General features: G+C 46.4%; 1 protein-coding gene across 2 annotated transcripts; it reads left to right on the forward strand.

The window, feature by feature from the left end:
* Positions 1–661: 661 nt before the first annotated feature.
* Positions 662–12,169, forward strand: PRSS23 (serine protease 23). 2 transcript variants are annotated; one of them, XM_021686464.2, is made up of 2 exons: positions 662–872; positions 8,601–12,169. In XM_021686464.2, exon 2 carries the CDS (start codon positions 8,614–8,616, stop codon positions 9,748–9,750), a length of 1,137 nt encoding a protein of 378 aa, XP_021542139.1. In that variant the 5' UTR covers positions 662–872; positions 8,601–8,613; the 3' UTR covers positions 9,751–12,169. The 2 variants fall into 2 exon arrangements, with proteins under 2 accessions (XP_021542139.1, XP_021542138.1); XM_021686463.1 differs by lacking the exon at positions 662–872 and adding an exon at positions 4,244–4,276.
* Positions 12,170–15,001: the final 2,832 nt, after the last annotated feature.

A 15,001-nucleotide genomic window follows, 5' to 3' on the forward strand; every position in this document is an offset into this window, starting at 1 on the left:
GCTCCACCAGCTGGTGCCCCTATGGAAAGCTGAGGCAGTGGGCTCAGCAGCCGGCCTGCCACTCTGAGGCCCCCAAGGCCTGCCGGGCTCGGGGCCCCACGCACCCCGCGTGTTCAGAAAGGGATGCAAAGCCTTGGCAGTCCTGCCACCCAGCGCAGCTTTGCGTTCCTCAGAGGCACCTGAGAAACTGGGTGAAGCGGGAAGGACTTCGGTCGCCCCTAAAAACTCGTGCACAGATTTTTCGCAACTCTTCAATTTGTGGAGGGGCTCCCCATGCCCCAGGTGTAGCCCGCGTCCCCAGTTCTAGGCTGGGGTTGGGGGGCGACCCTGGGGAGCACTCGGTCTTCACGGGCAGGCAGCTGAGTGCCGGCAGGGAAGGCCAGAAGCTCGCTCTGGACGCTGCGGCCGAGCCCCGGGGTGCCCGGTGCCGGAAGGGTGAAGGCGCACGGCTCCTGAGCCGGGCGGGCCCTCCGCGAGACCGGCGCAGACTGCCGCGGAGAGGCCCTGACCGGAGAGAGCCGCTGCGCCGCTGGGACCCACCTGCCCAAGCCCAACGGCGGCGGAACGCTCGGGCTGGCGGCTCCCGCTCCGGCCGGAGGCTGGCGGCGAGGGGTGGGGGCGGCCGCGCGGGCCGGGTGCGGGGGTGGGAGGCGGGCGGCGGCCGCGCGGCTTCCCCGAGGCCGGAGGCGGGGCGGGCAGGCCTCGGGAGGCGCGGGGGGCGGACCCGCCCGCTGCCGGCGCTGCTCGCCCGCCCGCCAGCTCGCACTCGGTCGCGCCGCGGGGCAGGCATGGGAGTCGCACGCGCCCTCCCGGCGCCCACACCTGTTGGAGCGGCGCAGTGAGCGGCGGCCCCGGCGGACTGCTCGGAGCGGGTGAGTGTGGGCGCGGGCTGGGGGCACCGCCGAGCGCGCGGGGAGCGCGGCGCCGAGAGCAGCGGGACAAAGGGCCTGTGCGCGCTGCGTGGGGTGACTGCGGGCTGCGGGGGGCACCGGGACTTCGCCGGGCCGCCCTCGGGGTTGGAGGGCTGGGACCCGCGGCCTGAAGGAGCTCCGCGGAGAGTCAGGGGCTGCAGGGCTCCTGCATTCACACAGTGTCACCGTGCAGCGGATGGGAAAGATGGGTTTGAACGTGCTATCTTGGATGCTGGGTGGGAGTAGAGAAAGAGCCGGCTCTGGGCAAGCTCTCCCCCAGCTGGGCGATGACAACACCCCCATCTCGTCCTCGAGCGCGCGCTCACACCCGCCACCACTTATTTTCTTGGGGTTTTGCATATATGTATTCCAACATGAGCTGAACATTAATTTTTAACTCTGGGCACGTGATTTTGAACACATCTTAGCAAGAAAGTGCAGCAAACACAGGTTGGGAAATAGGATCTTTTCTCTGGAGCCTTAATTGATGACCGTGTGCTTCCTTCTAAACTACCTGTGAACTATCACCGTCGTTGGAAGCAAATATTTCTTCGGCCTGTGGACGTTCACTACGAGTTAGCTTTTAAATAAAAGTTTGAAAAGTTTAAAAATTGTTTTAGAAGAGGAGGGAGAAGAATTATTTTGGTGAAGGAAAACCACCATTTCCTTCCAGAATACAAATTAGGGTTGCTTTCCAACATCTCACAAAAAGCAGCTGATTAAAAATCCGGTGTGTTTTCGGGCGACACCCAAGAGACTTCAGAAAGAGAAACAGCCCCAGGCTGGTGGAAAGCTCCAGGTTGTTCAGGATCAGTGTGGGGATGGGCTGGCTTCCCTCAGCTCCCGAAACTGGACTTAAGGAGTGCCTCCCTGTGTGCGCCTCAGGAGCAGATAGGCCAATGCCAGAGTTATCTTCACGTGGCCACAGGGGAAGGAGTTGAGTTTATAGTTTGAAGTCAGCTGTGGCCAAAGCCTAATGCCAGTTAATGTGAGGATATTTATTGCACTTGTTTCAGGGTCCTCCTTGTGCATAAGAGCATTGAAAATAGGCCTTAGGACTGTGTCTCTCAAGAAGTCTGACAGTGAATTGGAGGTGGGGGGGAGGGATTTAGGAGTAATGCTACAAAAGCCACTATGTTTACTTGCGAAAGTTTGATCATATGCACACCTTCTGCATTCGAATAAATTGTTTCACTTGTGTTCTTCCCACGTAAATAGTCAGGAGATAACTTGTCATGCTTTCCTGTACCTGAGCGGGAAAGGAAGCATTCTTCTAATACGGATCTCATTTTTGTAACACCCACACCTTATTCAGGTAGATGGTGAATTTGGGTGCACTTTTCTGTCTGTAGTATCAGTGCCAAAGTGCCCATTAGTGGGTCTGAGAACATTGCTGGCCGCAGTCTGCAGTGTTTAATAGGCTCAGGTTCTCCCACATAGTTCTTCTCATAGATCCCTGAGGATTCAGTCCACCGGCGTTATTCATGCATAACTCCCACTGGCCCTGGAGAATTCCTTCCTCCTGGTCTCACCATTGACAGTTTGATACACTGTGTTCTTGTTCTGCCACCAGGTTTGTCCCAAGCTCACTAGGGTAGTTCATTTTGCCTAAAAGCTGATACAGAAGAAGTTAAACTTGGTTTGACCATAAGATTATGTTTAGGGTGGCTGGGCTTGTAAACTCCCTGTATTTCTTTCCTGTCCGGGCTGTAATTCCTAAACCATTATATGATTAGGTCTGTTTTCCTTTAATAAGTTCTGTGACTCAGGAAAATGAGAGCAAGAGGGTTCACAGAGCTTTGTTCATGTTTAGGTATTTGCTTTAGGAATTAGCATGGTTTCACTGCTCAGTATTCCTGGCCACAGATTCCATGGAAAACCCTTTGTTAGTCTTCCAGATGGTGTCCAAAACTTTTATCTCCACAGACTTGCCCACTGTTTGTTTCGACATTACTGTTTATAGCCGTCACAGGAATTCATCTGTTGTACAATAGAGAATGTGTGTCCTGAGGATTAGATTTTTTTTTTCTCCCAGTACTTGTTTGCTAGAGGAGTTCAGTCATTCTCCCCAACACTTGCCCTCTTGAGGAGAGCTGTGTTGTTGCAGTGTTGAAGACTAAGGTGCAGATCTGGGGCAGAGAAGTTTCAGTGCCCAGCCTCCAAGCAGATGGTGGGTATTTGTATGTCTCTGATAATGTGCACAGTCCCTTCGCCATTAGATTATTAGTGGATTTGTGAAGTAGCAGCATCCTCATAAAGTATAAATATTTTTAGACCGTGGACAGCAGGAGAGTAGCTCATATTGAGTGATGGAGCCCGGAATGTGTAACTCTTATGAGTCAGATATACAAAATTGGAAAAGGAATAGTTTCTGTATTACTAAGCATGGTAAAAAAAAAATACTTGCTTACCTTAGTTTTTCGTTCTGCTTTGTCATTCAGGTGAAGCGATACGTGAGAATACTTGATTGAGAACTTTACAAGATAATTATGTATGTGAGGAATCTTTATTCAGTAAAGGCTTTTTCCTCGAAATGAAACATTATAGACCTGAATTTTCTTCATCTGGATTTAGATATAATAAGGATAAGATTTGGAAGATAAGGTTTGGAAATCTTTATTTTTTTTAAGGGGTGCATATTTCAGACAGTTCTATAAGGATAAGGTGATTCATTTGTGAAGGCAAGAGAGCATTTCAAGTTAATGGAATCCATTAGTTACCTTTCCAACAGTGAGATTATGAATGTTATTATATCTGTTTCCATCCTAGAGTGTTTAAGTAAACTTAAATGGGCATAGTGCAGGCTTACTTAGTGTTTATAAAAATGGAAACAATAATTGTCTACTGGGAAATTATTCAGGAAATTATCATCAGGTGAGTTGAGAAATTAATGCAAAGCCACCAACCTAATTTTAAAGCATCACGGTTATCATTGGTGTCTTATTAATGGGAAAGGAGTCAGGGTAGGGTGTGAATGCCTTGGGAAAGGGCCTTGGTGGGTGATATTTCCCCTCACACTTTTTTTTTTTTTTTTTTAAGATTTTATCTATTTATCTGACAGAGAGAGACACAGCGAGGGAGGGAACACAAGCAGGGGGAGAAGGAGGGGAGAAGCAGGCTTCCCCGCGGAGCAGGGAGCCTGATGTGGGGCTCGATCCAGGACCCTGGGATCACGACCTGAGCCGAAGGCAGACGCTCAACGACTGAGCCACCCAGGTGCCCCTTCCTCACACTTTTCTAAGAGCCAGCACACCCAACCATCCTTCTGCTCCATTCTTGAAAGCCGCCCTCTGCTGGAGGCCTTTGTTTCCTTGGCGAACTGATGAGGGAAATCTTGTCTCCCAGATAGGCAAGAGATTAGCAAGGTAAATTTTCCTTTTCCCTTCTGCCTCCGGCCTCCTCATTTCTGTGAGTGTAGGCTGCCAAACAGTAAATGGTGGTGCAGACCCTGTTTGTGCACAGCATAGTGTTTGCCTTGGACTTTTGTGACCCTGGAAAATTACAAAATTAGAAAATCCTGGGCCTGAAAAGACCAGCACTAAAAAGACTAAAGAGATCATCCAGTTCAGGTTGCTATTCAGAATAGTTTCTAAACTACCCTAAACACACATTTGGTAAAGGGGTGAGCAGTTTATGAAGTTCGTAACCTTAATACAGATGTCACCTTAAACCCATTTGGGAGCCTGAGAACAGACAACTTTATCTCCCAATTTACAGTCAGTTAAAAACCATTACCTTGCATACCTCAAACTAATATAATTATACTTCAATAAAATTTTTAAAATAATAATGAAAAAATTTAATCAGTTTGGAGTAATTTGACCTGCGTTAGTCTGCATTAATTTCTCAATCTGAATTAAAGTCTTTTTAAAGCAGTTTTATAGCCTTCAGAGTTACAAAGAAAATTTAATCAAGATATAAACCATCAGAACACGATCTTATCACAAGTTAATGAGTTCAGTTTAAGCAATAACATAGGGAACTTGCAGGCAGTGTTTCAGACTAATGGAAGTTCGTGTTTTTGAGGTATCCAAAAAGTTTATTCCTAAAGGATTAAATCTTTACCCTACCCTGTTGGCTTAGTAGTCCTTTACTTATAGATGGCTAACTTCTGCTTCACTGGCTAAATGATCAGAATTTAAGTTGTAAAGACCCTGAATTAGGAATATTTTTGAATGAATGTTAGATATTGATTAGATAATATTCTATCTAGAATATTGATATTCCTTAGAGAATATTAATATCCTAATAATAATCTACAGTAGACTCTTAGCATTCTCTACCAGCATCCCGTGATTTGTAAATGATCCCAGGGGTTCTTGGCACAGTTGTTTGTCCTCTCTTTGAGAAACAAATTCGATCCTGTATGTTGGGAGGCTGGAGTGAAGCCGTGGCCAGTGAGGGAGCCTCGCTAACTGCCCAGCCCTCATGCCCGCAAAAAGACTTGTCTCCATTTCTCCAGACCCACAAACTCTCAGGAACTGTTTCCAAAACATTTTTTGAAAGACAGACATTGAAAAAAAAAAAATCTGTAACCTCACTATGAGATAAGACATGTTTCAAGGACTTTGAAAATATTTTTAAAATAGGTTTGCTGTAGAGGCAAAGCACTTGGGAAAGTGCAATTAGTTAATTTTGCCTAAGAGGAGGTTAATTCATTAAGACCCAGTTCCTAGTTAACTGTTTCAGACTCTTGCCTGCCATTCTCTTCCCTGGCACCCTTGCCAATGGACTATTTCAGTGTTTGGATAAAGACAGGTGCCACTGGGGGACTTCTGCTACAGTAGATAATTCAGGCTCTGCACTCCCAGGATCCAATTCACATATAAATTTCCAACTTGAGATTTGAAGGTGCACGCTCAAGATGATGACCCATGCGAGCACGACCTAACTACCCTGTTCTTCAAGCACCTGAAAAGATGACCTACGGCTTGCGATACCTCATAGCAGAACACCATCTCCTCTCCTCCTCTCTCTCCCCTAAGAATCACATTTTGAGAACGGGAATACTTGGCAGCTTGGGCCTCTGGATCCTGTTTTCTTTCTCAGATAAGCTGAAGTCAGACTTGGCCTAGCACATCTGCTGGTCAGTGTTAGCAGGCATCAGCATTCTCCACAGTAATCCCAGGGAGGAGAAGAAGGCGTGTAGGGGTCCAAGACAAGCCCTGTGGGTGACGCAGGATTCCTCCTAGTACATATCACACTTGGCAGAGATTCTGGTGTGGGGGGCACTTAGTTACCTAGACAGCAACTTACATAGAGAAGAACGCTGTCCAGGACCTAGATATGTTTAAGGACTGGGTCCCGAGCCAGGAGACAAGAATAATCAGACACAGAGCCATCTCCTGAAGTTTCCTAAAGGGCTGTCCTCACCACACCTAGCCCACCCCTGAAGTCCCCATTGGGGAGGAAGGCTTTCCTAGCATTAGCATCCCCTCCCTCATCCACTTAGAGCCTTTAGTCATGACAGTATCCACTCGTCCCACCAACAAGCACATGCAAACACGTGTGTGCACATACACACATACCCCATGGTTTCAAGGACTTAGAGAAACCACTAGATGTATTATCTCCCCACAGAAGGGCCCAGGGATGACTCCTATTTGAAAAAAGGGAAAGAAACAATTTCAAAGAGTCAGGAAGTCCCAAGGAATTACCTTTTCCAGGACCTCATTCTTTTTTTATCCCATCCCTGTTTTCTCTGACAGAAGTAGAATCAGAAAGAGTCAAGCAAAAAGATCCCAGAGTTGGGGCGGCGGGGGCGGGGGGGGGTGTGGGCAAGCACACTTCTTAGTAATATCATGTGTGGATATGGGAATGTGGGTTGGTATGGTCAGCTGGACTAGAGCCTATCAATGGGATTTTCCAGTTTTATGTAAAAGAAAGCTGAAGGGGCACCCCAAAGCAACCGGCAGGTCTGTACTCTCAAGAGGAAGAGAATGGGAACAAGGACATGGTTTCTTCCTGACTCCTGCTAGGTTCCAAAGCCTGGGAGACCTAACCCTTCCCTGTCCTCCTTTCGGGAACACTCCACCATGAACACATTACCTTACCTGCCACGTCAGCTTCTCCTGAACAGAAGATCCACAGCCAGTCAGAAGCAACTGGTGCTTGAATGTTTATGAAAGTACTTCCCACACTCGTTTTTCATTGTTGTTTTTCTTGTGGGATGATTGAGCCAGCTCTTTTAACATACATTTCAGGAGAAAATCCAAACTTCTTAGGTTAGTGTACACAGCCTCACATAATACGGCTCTTGCCCCCTGCGTCACCACCTGCTGTCTTCCACCCTTGTTGAGCAGTTTCTGAAATGCCTTGCATGGTTACATGTCTCTGTGTCCTTGTATACTACTGTCCCGCCTCTCAAAGTGTCCCCTTCACTCTCTCTTAGGTTATCTAATTTCTCCTCACCTTCACCACCCACCTCAAGCATCACCACCCCTGGAATGGCTCCCCCGTTCTTGTTACTCCCCACACCTGGATCTCTCTTTTTTTTTTTTTTTAAGATTTTATTTATTTATTTGACAAAGAGATAGCGAGAGCAGGAACACAAGTAGGGGGAGTGGGAGAGGGAGAAGCAGGCCTCCCACTGAGCAGGGAGCCCGATGTGGGACTCGATCCCACGACCCTGGGATCATGACCTGAGCCGAAGGCAGACGCTTAACTACTGAGCCACCCAGGCGCCCCTACCACACCTGGATTTCATGGGCATGGGATTTCCTTGAGCCACCCCATCATCCACATACATCTCTGTCATTAGCACTCAGCATGCATCATTCCAAAAATGTGGTTTTTATAGCCACACTAATCATTCACTCTTCGATGAATACAGGTACTCATTCAATAAATCCATTCAATAAATCTTTGTTGAATGCTAGCATGGGGCCAAATTCAAGGCATTCAACTGAGCCAGGAACATAGATACAAAGACCTGAAAAGTAACCAGCAGTAAAGCTCATAATGTGATACCTGATGCTACGTTAGAGCTTCAGATCTTTGACAGAGATCCTGTTAGCATGCCACAAAATCCAAAGGAAGAAGGACTGTCTTGTTAGAGGCCTGACGACTCTGGAACTAAATTCATAATAGTTAAGGTTGTTTTAAATTCCAAGAAGAAAAAGGGGGATCTCATGCCCTCTTTGGAATCACTCTGCATTTAGAAGCTATAAGAATCCCAGTGAGCTGATGCTGTGAAGCTATCCCTCCTTGAGGCCTTGAGCCCTCAGCTGTGTAAATTTACATGAGCAAGTTGCTCTGAAGATTTTCCAAGCACAGGCTATATTGAAAATGAGCAGAAAGAAGGGTGGGTGGACCGGGGAGGTAGGAAAGGACAAAAGCTTAGAACCAAGCACAAAGAAGGCCCGAAATCACACAGAACCCAGGGCTGCCAGAGCAGCTCCTCTGGGGATGAGTGACTGTTTGCACGCCACCTTGCACTGGGCCATCATTAGGGGCATCTTAAACATGGAAGGGAATGAACACCCCATTTCATTTTGAGCACGGAAAAGTTCCCAGGTCAAGCCTTGTATTGTAAGTGAGACCAATATCTCGGGATTCCTCTCCACACCCTGATTCCTGAGGAGGGTTCACAGACTTAGAAACAATGACAGGCATGCTGGCGGGCTGTTTCCTCAGCCAGCCAGTGCTCAGCCCCTTGCCCTCCTGACCTGCTTATCTTTGTTCCTACAGAGTGGTGCTCAGCATGGCGGGGATCCCAGGGCTTCTCTTCCTTCTCCTCCTCCTCCTCCTCTGTGCTGTCGGGCAGGTGAGCCCCTATGGTGCCCACTGGAAACCCACCTGGCCCACTTACCGCCTCCCCGTGGTCTTGCCCCAGTCCACCCTCAACCTGGGCAAGCCAGACTTTGGGGCCGAAGCCAAATTGGAAGTGTCCTCCTCGTGCGGACCCCAGTGTCATAAGGGAATGCCACTGCCCACTTACGAAGAGGCCAAGCAGTACCTGTCTTACGAAACACTTTATGCCAATGGCAGCCGCACGGAGACGCAGGTGGGCATTTATGTCCTCAGCAAGGGCGGGGGACAAGAGTCTTCGGGAAAGTCTCGGAGGAAGCGGCAGATTTATGGCTATGACAGCAGATTCAGCATTTTTGGGAAGGACTTCTTGCTCAACTACCCCTTCTCAACATCAGTGAAGTTATCTACCGGCTGCACGGGCACCCTCGTGGCAGAGAAGCATGTCCTCACGGCTGCCCATTGCATCCATGATGGGAAAACCTATGTGAAGGGAACCCAGAAACTTCGAGTGGGCTTCCTGAAGCCCAGGTTTAAAGATGGCGGTCGAGGAGCCAACAGCTCAAGCTCTGCCGTGCCGGAGAAGATGAAGTTTCAGTGGATCCGGGTGAAGCGCACCCACGTGCCCAAGGGTTGGATCAAAGGCAATGCCAACGACATTGGTATGGATTATGACTACGCCCTCCTAGAACTCAAAAAACCCCACAAGAGAAAGTTCATGAAGATTGGGGTGAGCCCTCCTGCCAAGCAGCTGCCAGGGGGCAGAATCCACTTCTCCGGTTATGACAATGATCGGCCAGGCAACTTGGTATACCGCTTCTGTGACGTCAAAGAGGAGACCTATGACCTGCTGTACCAGCAGTGTGATGCCCAGCCTGGGGCCAGCGGCTCCGGGGTCTACGTCAGGATGTGGAAGAGGCAGCCACGGAAGTGGGAGCGGAAAATTATTGGCATTTTTTCAGGGCACCAGTGGGTTGACATGAATGGTTCTCCACAGGATTTCAACGTGGCCGTTAGAATCACCCCTCTCAAATATGCCCAGATCTGCTATTGGATTAAAGGAAACTACCTGGACTGTAGGGAGGGGTGACACACTCTTCCTTCCTCGCGGCACCTGGTGGTCTTCATGTACTTATTTTAGGAGAGGCCAAATGTTGTCATTGGGGTGGGTGTGTGTGTGAGATGATAAATCTTTTACCTAATTTTTTAAAACTGCAAGATGCCTGGCTTTATTATTTGAAAACTGGTTTGTGTATCATATATCATTTAAGGACTTTAAAGGCATACTTTTGCATAGGAGTCAAAAAAAACACCATACTGATGTTTGGGATGATAGGGAATATTTAGCAAGTAAGTTAATATTTCACTTTTTGAGAACTTTGATTTTTATTTCATCTGAACTTGTTTCAAAGGTTTATATTAAATATGTGGCATATGGGAGATATAAATTCTTATGTGTGTATATATGTGTATTTTCTCCTGAGATTCATCTTGGGGTTTTTGTTGTTGTTTTTAATGCCTAATCATTAACATTTGCAGTGGCAGTGTTCCCTACCGCATAAAACTCTTAGGAACCTTCACGATACTTCTTAGACAGGCAGGTATAATATTTTGGATTTGGAGGTGTTTGCACAGTAGTCCTTGATGAGTAAAAGAATTTGTTGACTATATTGGTACACATGTTAAACTATATCTTACAGTAAGTCAGTATCCCAAGCTGCTTGCAGTTTTGAAATAGTTTCTCTCCCGAAGACTGTTACTCTACTTTTGGGGAAGACCCAACCTATGGCCCTGTCAGCTTAGTGACACACCAGAGTGGGCAAGACCCTTTATGCCCATCCTTCCACTTAACAGGATTTTACTCACGTTTCTTGAACTCACTCTTTTCCAGAAAACAATAATCAGGGCCTAATTAGAACAGGCTGTATCCCTTCCCAGTGAACAGTTGTGGTCCCACTAAAAACAATCATTTCATTTTACCCCGGAGGATAGCACATCTCATGTTTTATCATTTGGATGGAGTAATTTCAAATGAATTAAATTCCAGAGAACAATGGACGCATTGCTTGGCAGATGTTACAACAGAATAAGCACTTGTTTGGAGCCTGGCACGATCCTACAACCTAATCAAAATTATTCTGCAGAGTTTTCAGTGTGCTTTCAGGGAGCAATGGACTTGTGCAATTTGGAAACCTCTCTACTTTACTTATTTTATAGTAAAACTATTTGGATGGTGCTTTAAGAAAAACCAAGAGGACACCTCCCCCAGCTTTAAAAGGGCCTCTTTTACTGGGGATACTTGAGGCTACAGGCACATATAATCAAGTACAGTAGTAAAAATGGAAATCGGGAGAATGCAAAGTGGATCAGAATTCCCACTCCAGGAAAGGTTTCTGTGAATGTTTTATCTATATGATAATCACAGTTTGTAAAAAAAAGAATGTGACTTATTTTATGTCTTCATTTTATGCCTCTTAGCCTGAACGCGTCTTCCTAAATGTATCGGTGTGGGGAGAAAAAAAGAGCAAAAGGATTATAGGACCGATGTTTGCTGGGCTTGTACCTTAGGGAATATCAGCCTGAATTGTAACTCTCTGCGAGGACATTCAGATATGGCACTGAAGCTTAAATTTTCTCCGGGTGGCTTTTTGCTTGTGTTTCTTGAGCTTTTCAGAAGAATAATCCTGATAAGACACTCAAGAAATGTACAGCCACAGTGCTTTCTTCAGATCACGTAAGAAATACTATGCATAGCAAAGAGATGTAAGGCCACCAGGATTCTTCTGAGTTCCAGTACAATTTGCTTTGAAATCTAGCAGGAATCTAGCGTGAGAAAGAAGAGTGGTCTGCATCCCCGTGTTTGGTATTTGGGGGCTTTTGTTTTTGCTCTTGCTTGATAGGAAAAGAAGTTCACTGAACACCTAGACAGGACTGATTAAAAAAAAAATGCTCCTTTTGCGAAGCACCTGATTTCCTGATTTTGATTTTTTGCAGAGTTGAAATTTCCCTCTGCAAAGGTAGGCAATGACACAAAGTCAAAATAATATCAATATTTAGTTCACAAGTAGGTGTCATTTGCTCAAGAATCATACCCACATGCTGTGTACGACAGACCTCATAGACGGTAAAATAACATGTCCATCTCTTCAGTGGTGGTAAAAGGAAGCATGGTATTAAATTGTCGTGGAATTTGAAATAAAGAATGGACTCATGATATTAATATAATTAGTGTTTTACATGTATTAGTTATACATCATAAGGATGTATTTCTAGTAAGGCTAGTAGAACAACATTCCTAAAGTGTGTGCCATAAACACTCATCCCTCCAGATTTTCTACGAAGAACAAAAAGGGCACCATCATCGAGGAGGAGGGAGATGCCTCCCTGTACTCCCTTTCCTTATCAGGGATTCATTTGCCCGTTTGCACTTTGAAAGCTCTAAGAAGTCCTGTAGTAAAGAGACATGGTAATGTTTTAAAATCTGCACTTCAATAAAGATCTTTGATCACTGAACCCTTGTTTTGTCATATAATGCCTATGAGCAATTTAGTGTTCTAATAAATACATTTGGGGGATCTCTGTAGCAGCCCTTGGTCAAGGCGATCGTGCGGAAAGTTGACGAGCCCTTAGTGGCATCAGGTGTTGGTGCCTTTGGGGTTTAACCAGAACACGGGATGCAGATTCAGAACGGTTCAGAGGGTAAAATGGGAGAGAATAAACTTGCAAATCATTTGTCGCTGAGAGTCAGAAAGTTGTGGCAGAATCTGGGACATTGTTTTCCCCCATAGACTTTATTCAGAATTTTGAATTTTAGAAAGGAGCTAGTCCAAAAAAATGGAAAAATAGAGGTAAAGATACGTGAGCCAGCCAGTAGTGGAGTTGTAGATGTATTTTTTCTTTACTTTTTGGGGACCAAAAATGGATTTAAAATGACTGGAAAGCAAGTTGGAACATCGAGATCATGCTCTTCTCTTTGTGTGACCCCATGCCCTGCTCAGTACGAGGGCAAGTCCCCAGGGACACTGGGTCAGTATTTAAGGTAGTGATCTCTAACACCTACCAGAGTCTCTGGTCCAGAGCTTGTCGAGGACGACAGGTGTGTACTGGAATAAACACCTTCTGTTCTACGGACTACGTGCTACTGGAGAGTAGACAGCCACCCAGGGGGCTCCGGGCGAGTTCTGACGGCAGTCCTCGGCACTTGCTCTTGAGGGGCTGGTCACAGTCCTGGGCCAGGGAGGCTAGTAGACGGTCCCTGCACTGGCCTGGCTCTCCTTCTTGCGTTGTCTGAGTTCTCCTTTTCATGGCTGGCCCTCTTCTCAGTCCTTGTGATGAACCAGCTCAAGGATACCTTGAAGTTGCCACCGTCAGTTGATTTCTATGGCTGTTTGGTAGAACGGCTATTTAATTTATCATCCAGAATGGAGTTCTTTTGAGCCTGAATGGGAAGTTTGTGAATAATGAGGTTAGGACAACAAGCATGTACCAGGTAGGTCCCAGGAAATCCAGCATGTCTGCTCAACCCTAACTGGTATGCCCTTCAAAGTGCTGTCTGGAATGCAGCCCGACAGCCAGCCTTGGTAAGCTCAGAGCAATGGTGGGGCTGCAAGCCTCCTGCCTGTCTCCTCTCTGGGCTGCCACAGTGGTTCCTACTGCAAGCCTTCTTTGCCTGGAGCATTGGAAGAGGGCTTCCAATGGGGAAAGGGCATTTAAAAATCCTTTTGATGGGGTGGCATCTAGAGCAGATAGGTGATAAACATGGACCATTTCTAGCAGATAACGTATCTGTTTTTAGTCTGCTGTTGGCCGAGAAAAAGAAAGAAAACAGCTTCCAGGATTAGAATAAATAAGGCTAAGGGCTGGGACAGCAGACTGGTGTGGGAACATGATGGCCTTGGAGCTGGGCAGACTGATTCCAGAGTTGCCTGGTTCCTTTTGGTGAATAAATCTCAATGCAGTTTAATTTAAAACTTAAAACCCTCCTATCTGATTCAAAGATCCTCTCTCTTCTAGGTCCAGCTCCTCCAGTGGGCTGGCATGGAGCAGAGAAAGAGGGAAAGGGGAAACGTCTGTGTCCTCTCCTCAGTGATTGTTGCTTCTCAGGTAACACCAGCTCTTCCATCCTCCTTAGCACATACCTCTGGTGATGCAGCCCTCTGCCTCCTGCGGTTGGGACATACTTAACTGGCAGACAGCCCCCTCCGGTGGTGAACCAGCAAAATACCCCAAGCCCAGGCTTGTCACACATAATTGGCTTATTGAAGATTGGGGTATGGGGAGAGAATGTTCCAGGCTGAGGGAACTGGAGTGTGAAGGCCCTTGAGGGTCTGCTCAAGAGGTGAAATGAATGAAGGGGATTAAAAAGTACCAACTGCCAGCTATAAAATAAGTAAATCATGGGGATGTAATTACAACATGGTGACTATAATTAAAAATACTGCATTGCATATTTGAAAGTTGCTGAGAAAGATCTTAAAAGTTCTCATCACAGGAAAAAGAAATTTGTTGTCACCATGTATGGTGACAGACATTAACTAGACTCGTGATCATTTCACAACAAATACAAATATACAGTTATTATGTTGTATACCTGAAACTAATATCATATGTCAATTATGCCTCAATGAAAAAAAGAATGACACTTAGGTTTGGGGGCTGAGCTTCCAGGCAGATTCCAGGTACCATCTGCTGAGAAGGGAAGGACTGGGGAAGGGACTAGGTTTGGGATCAGGGGAATGAAAATCAAGAATTTTTGTTGGTCATGTTAGGTTTGAAAGAATAGACACCTAAGTGGAGAGGTGCCTGGGTGGCTCTGTCGGTTAAGTGTCTGACTCTTGATTTCAGCTCAGGTCATGATCTCAGGGTGGTGGGATCAAGCCCCGCGTTGGAGCTCCGCGCTCAGCAAGGAGTCTGCTTCTCTCCTTCTCCCTCTGCCCTTCCCACTGTGTTCTCTCTCTCAAATAATAAATAAATCTGTGAAAGAAAAAGAAAGGAAGGAAGGAAAGAGGAAGGAAAGAAAGAAAAGAAAGGAAGAAAAAAGGAAGGAAGGAAGAAAAGAGGAAGAAAGGAAGGAAAGAAAGAAAAAGGAAGAAAAAAGGAAGGAAGGAAGAAAGAAAAGAGGAAGAAAGGAAGGAAGGAAGGGGAGGAAGGAAGGAAGGAGGGAAGGAAGGGAAGGAAGGGAAGGGAAGGAAGGAAGGAGAAAGACTAGACACCCAAGTGGAGATGTCAGATAAGCACTCCAAATGTCAGGTAAGCTATTGCTCAGTAAGGATCTCCGCTTGTGGAGTTCAGCAGAAGGATCTTGAATCAGCACGTGGGATTTAAAACCACAGAGCGAGATA

Source organism: Neomonachus schauinslandi, chromosome 11 (genome assembly GCF_002201575.2).
Source record: "Neomonachus schauinslandi chromosome 11, ASM220157v2, whole genome shotgun sequence".
Taxonomy (NCBI): domain Eukaryota; kingdom Metazoa; phylum Chordata; class Mammalia; order Carnivora; family Phocidae; genus Neomonachus; species Neomonachus schauinslandi.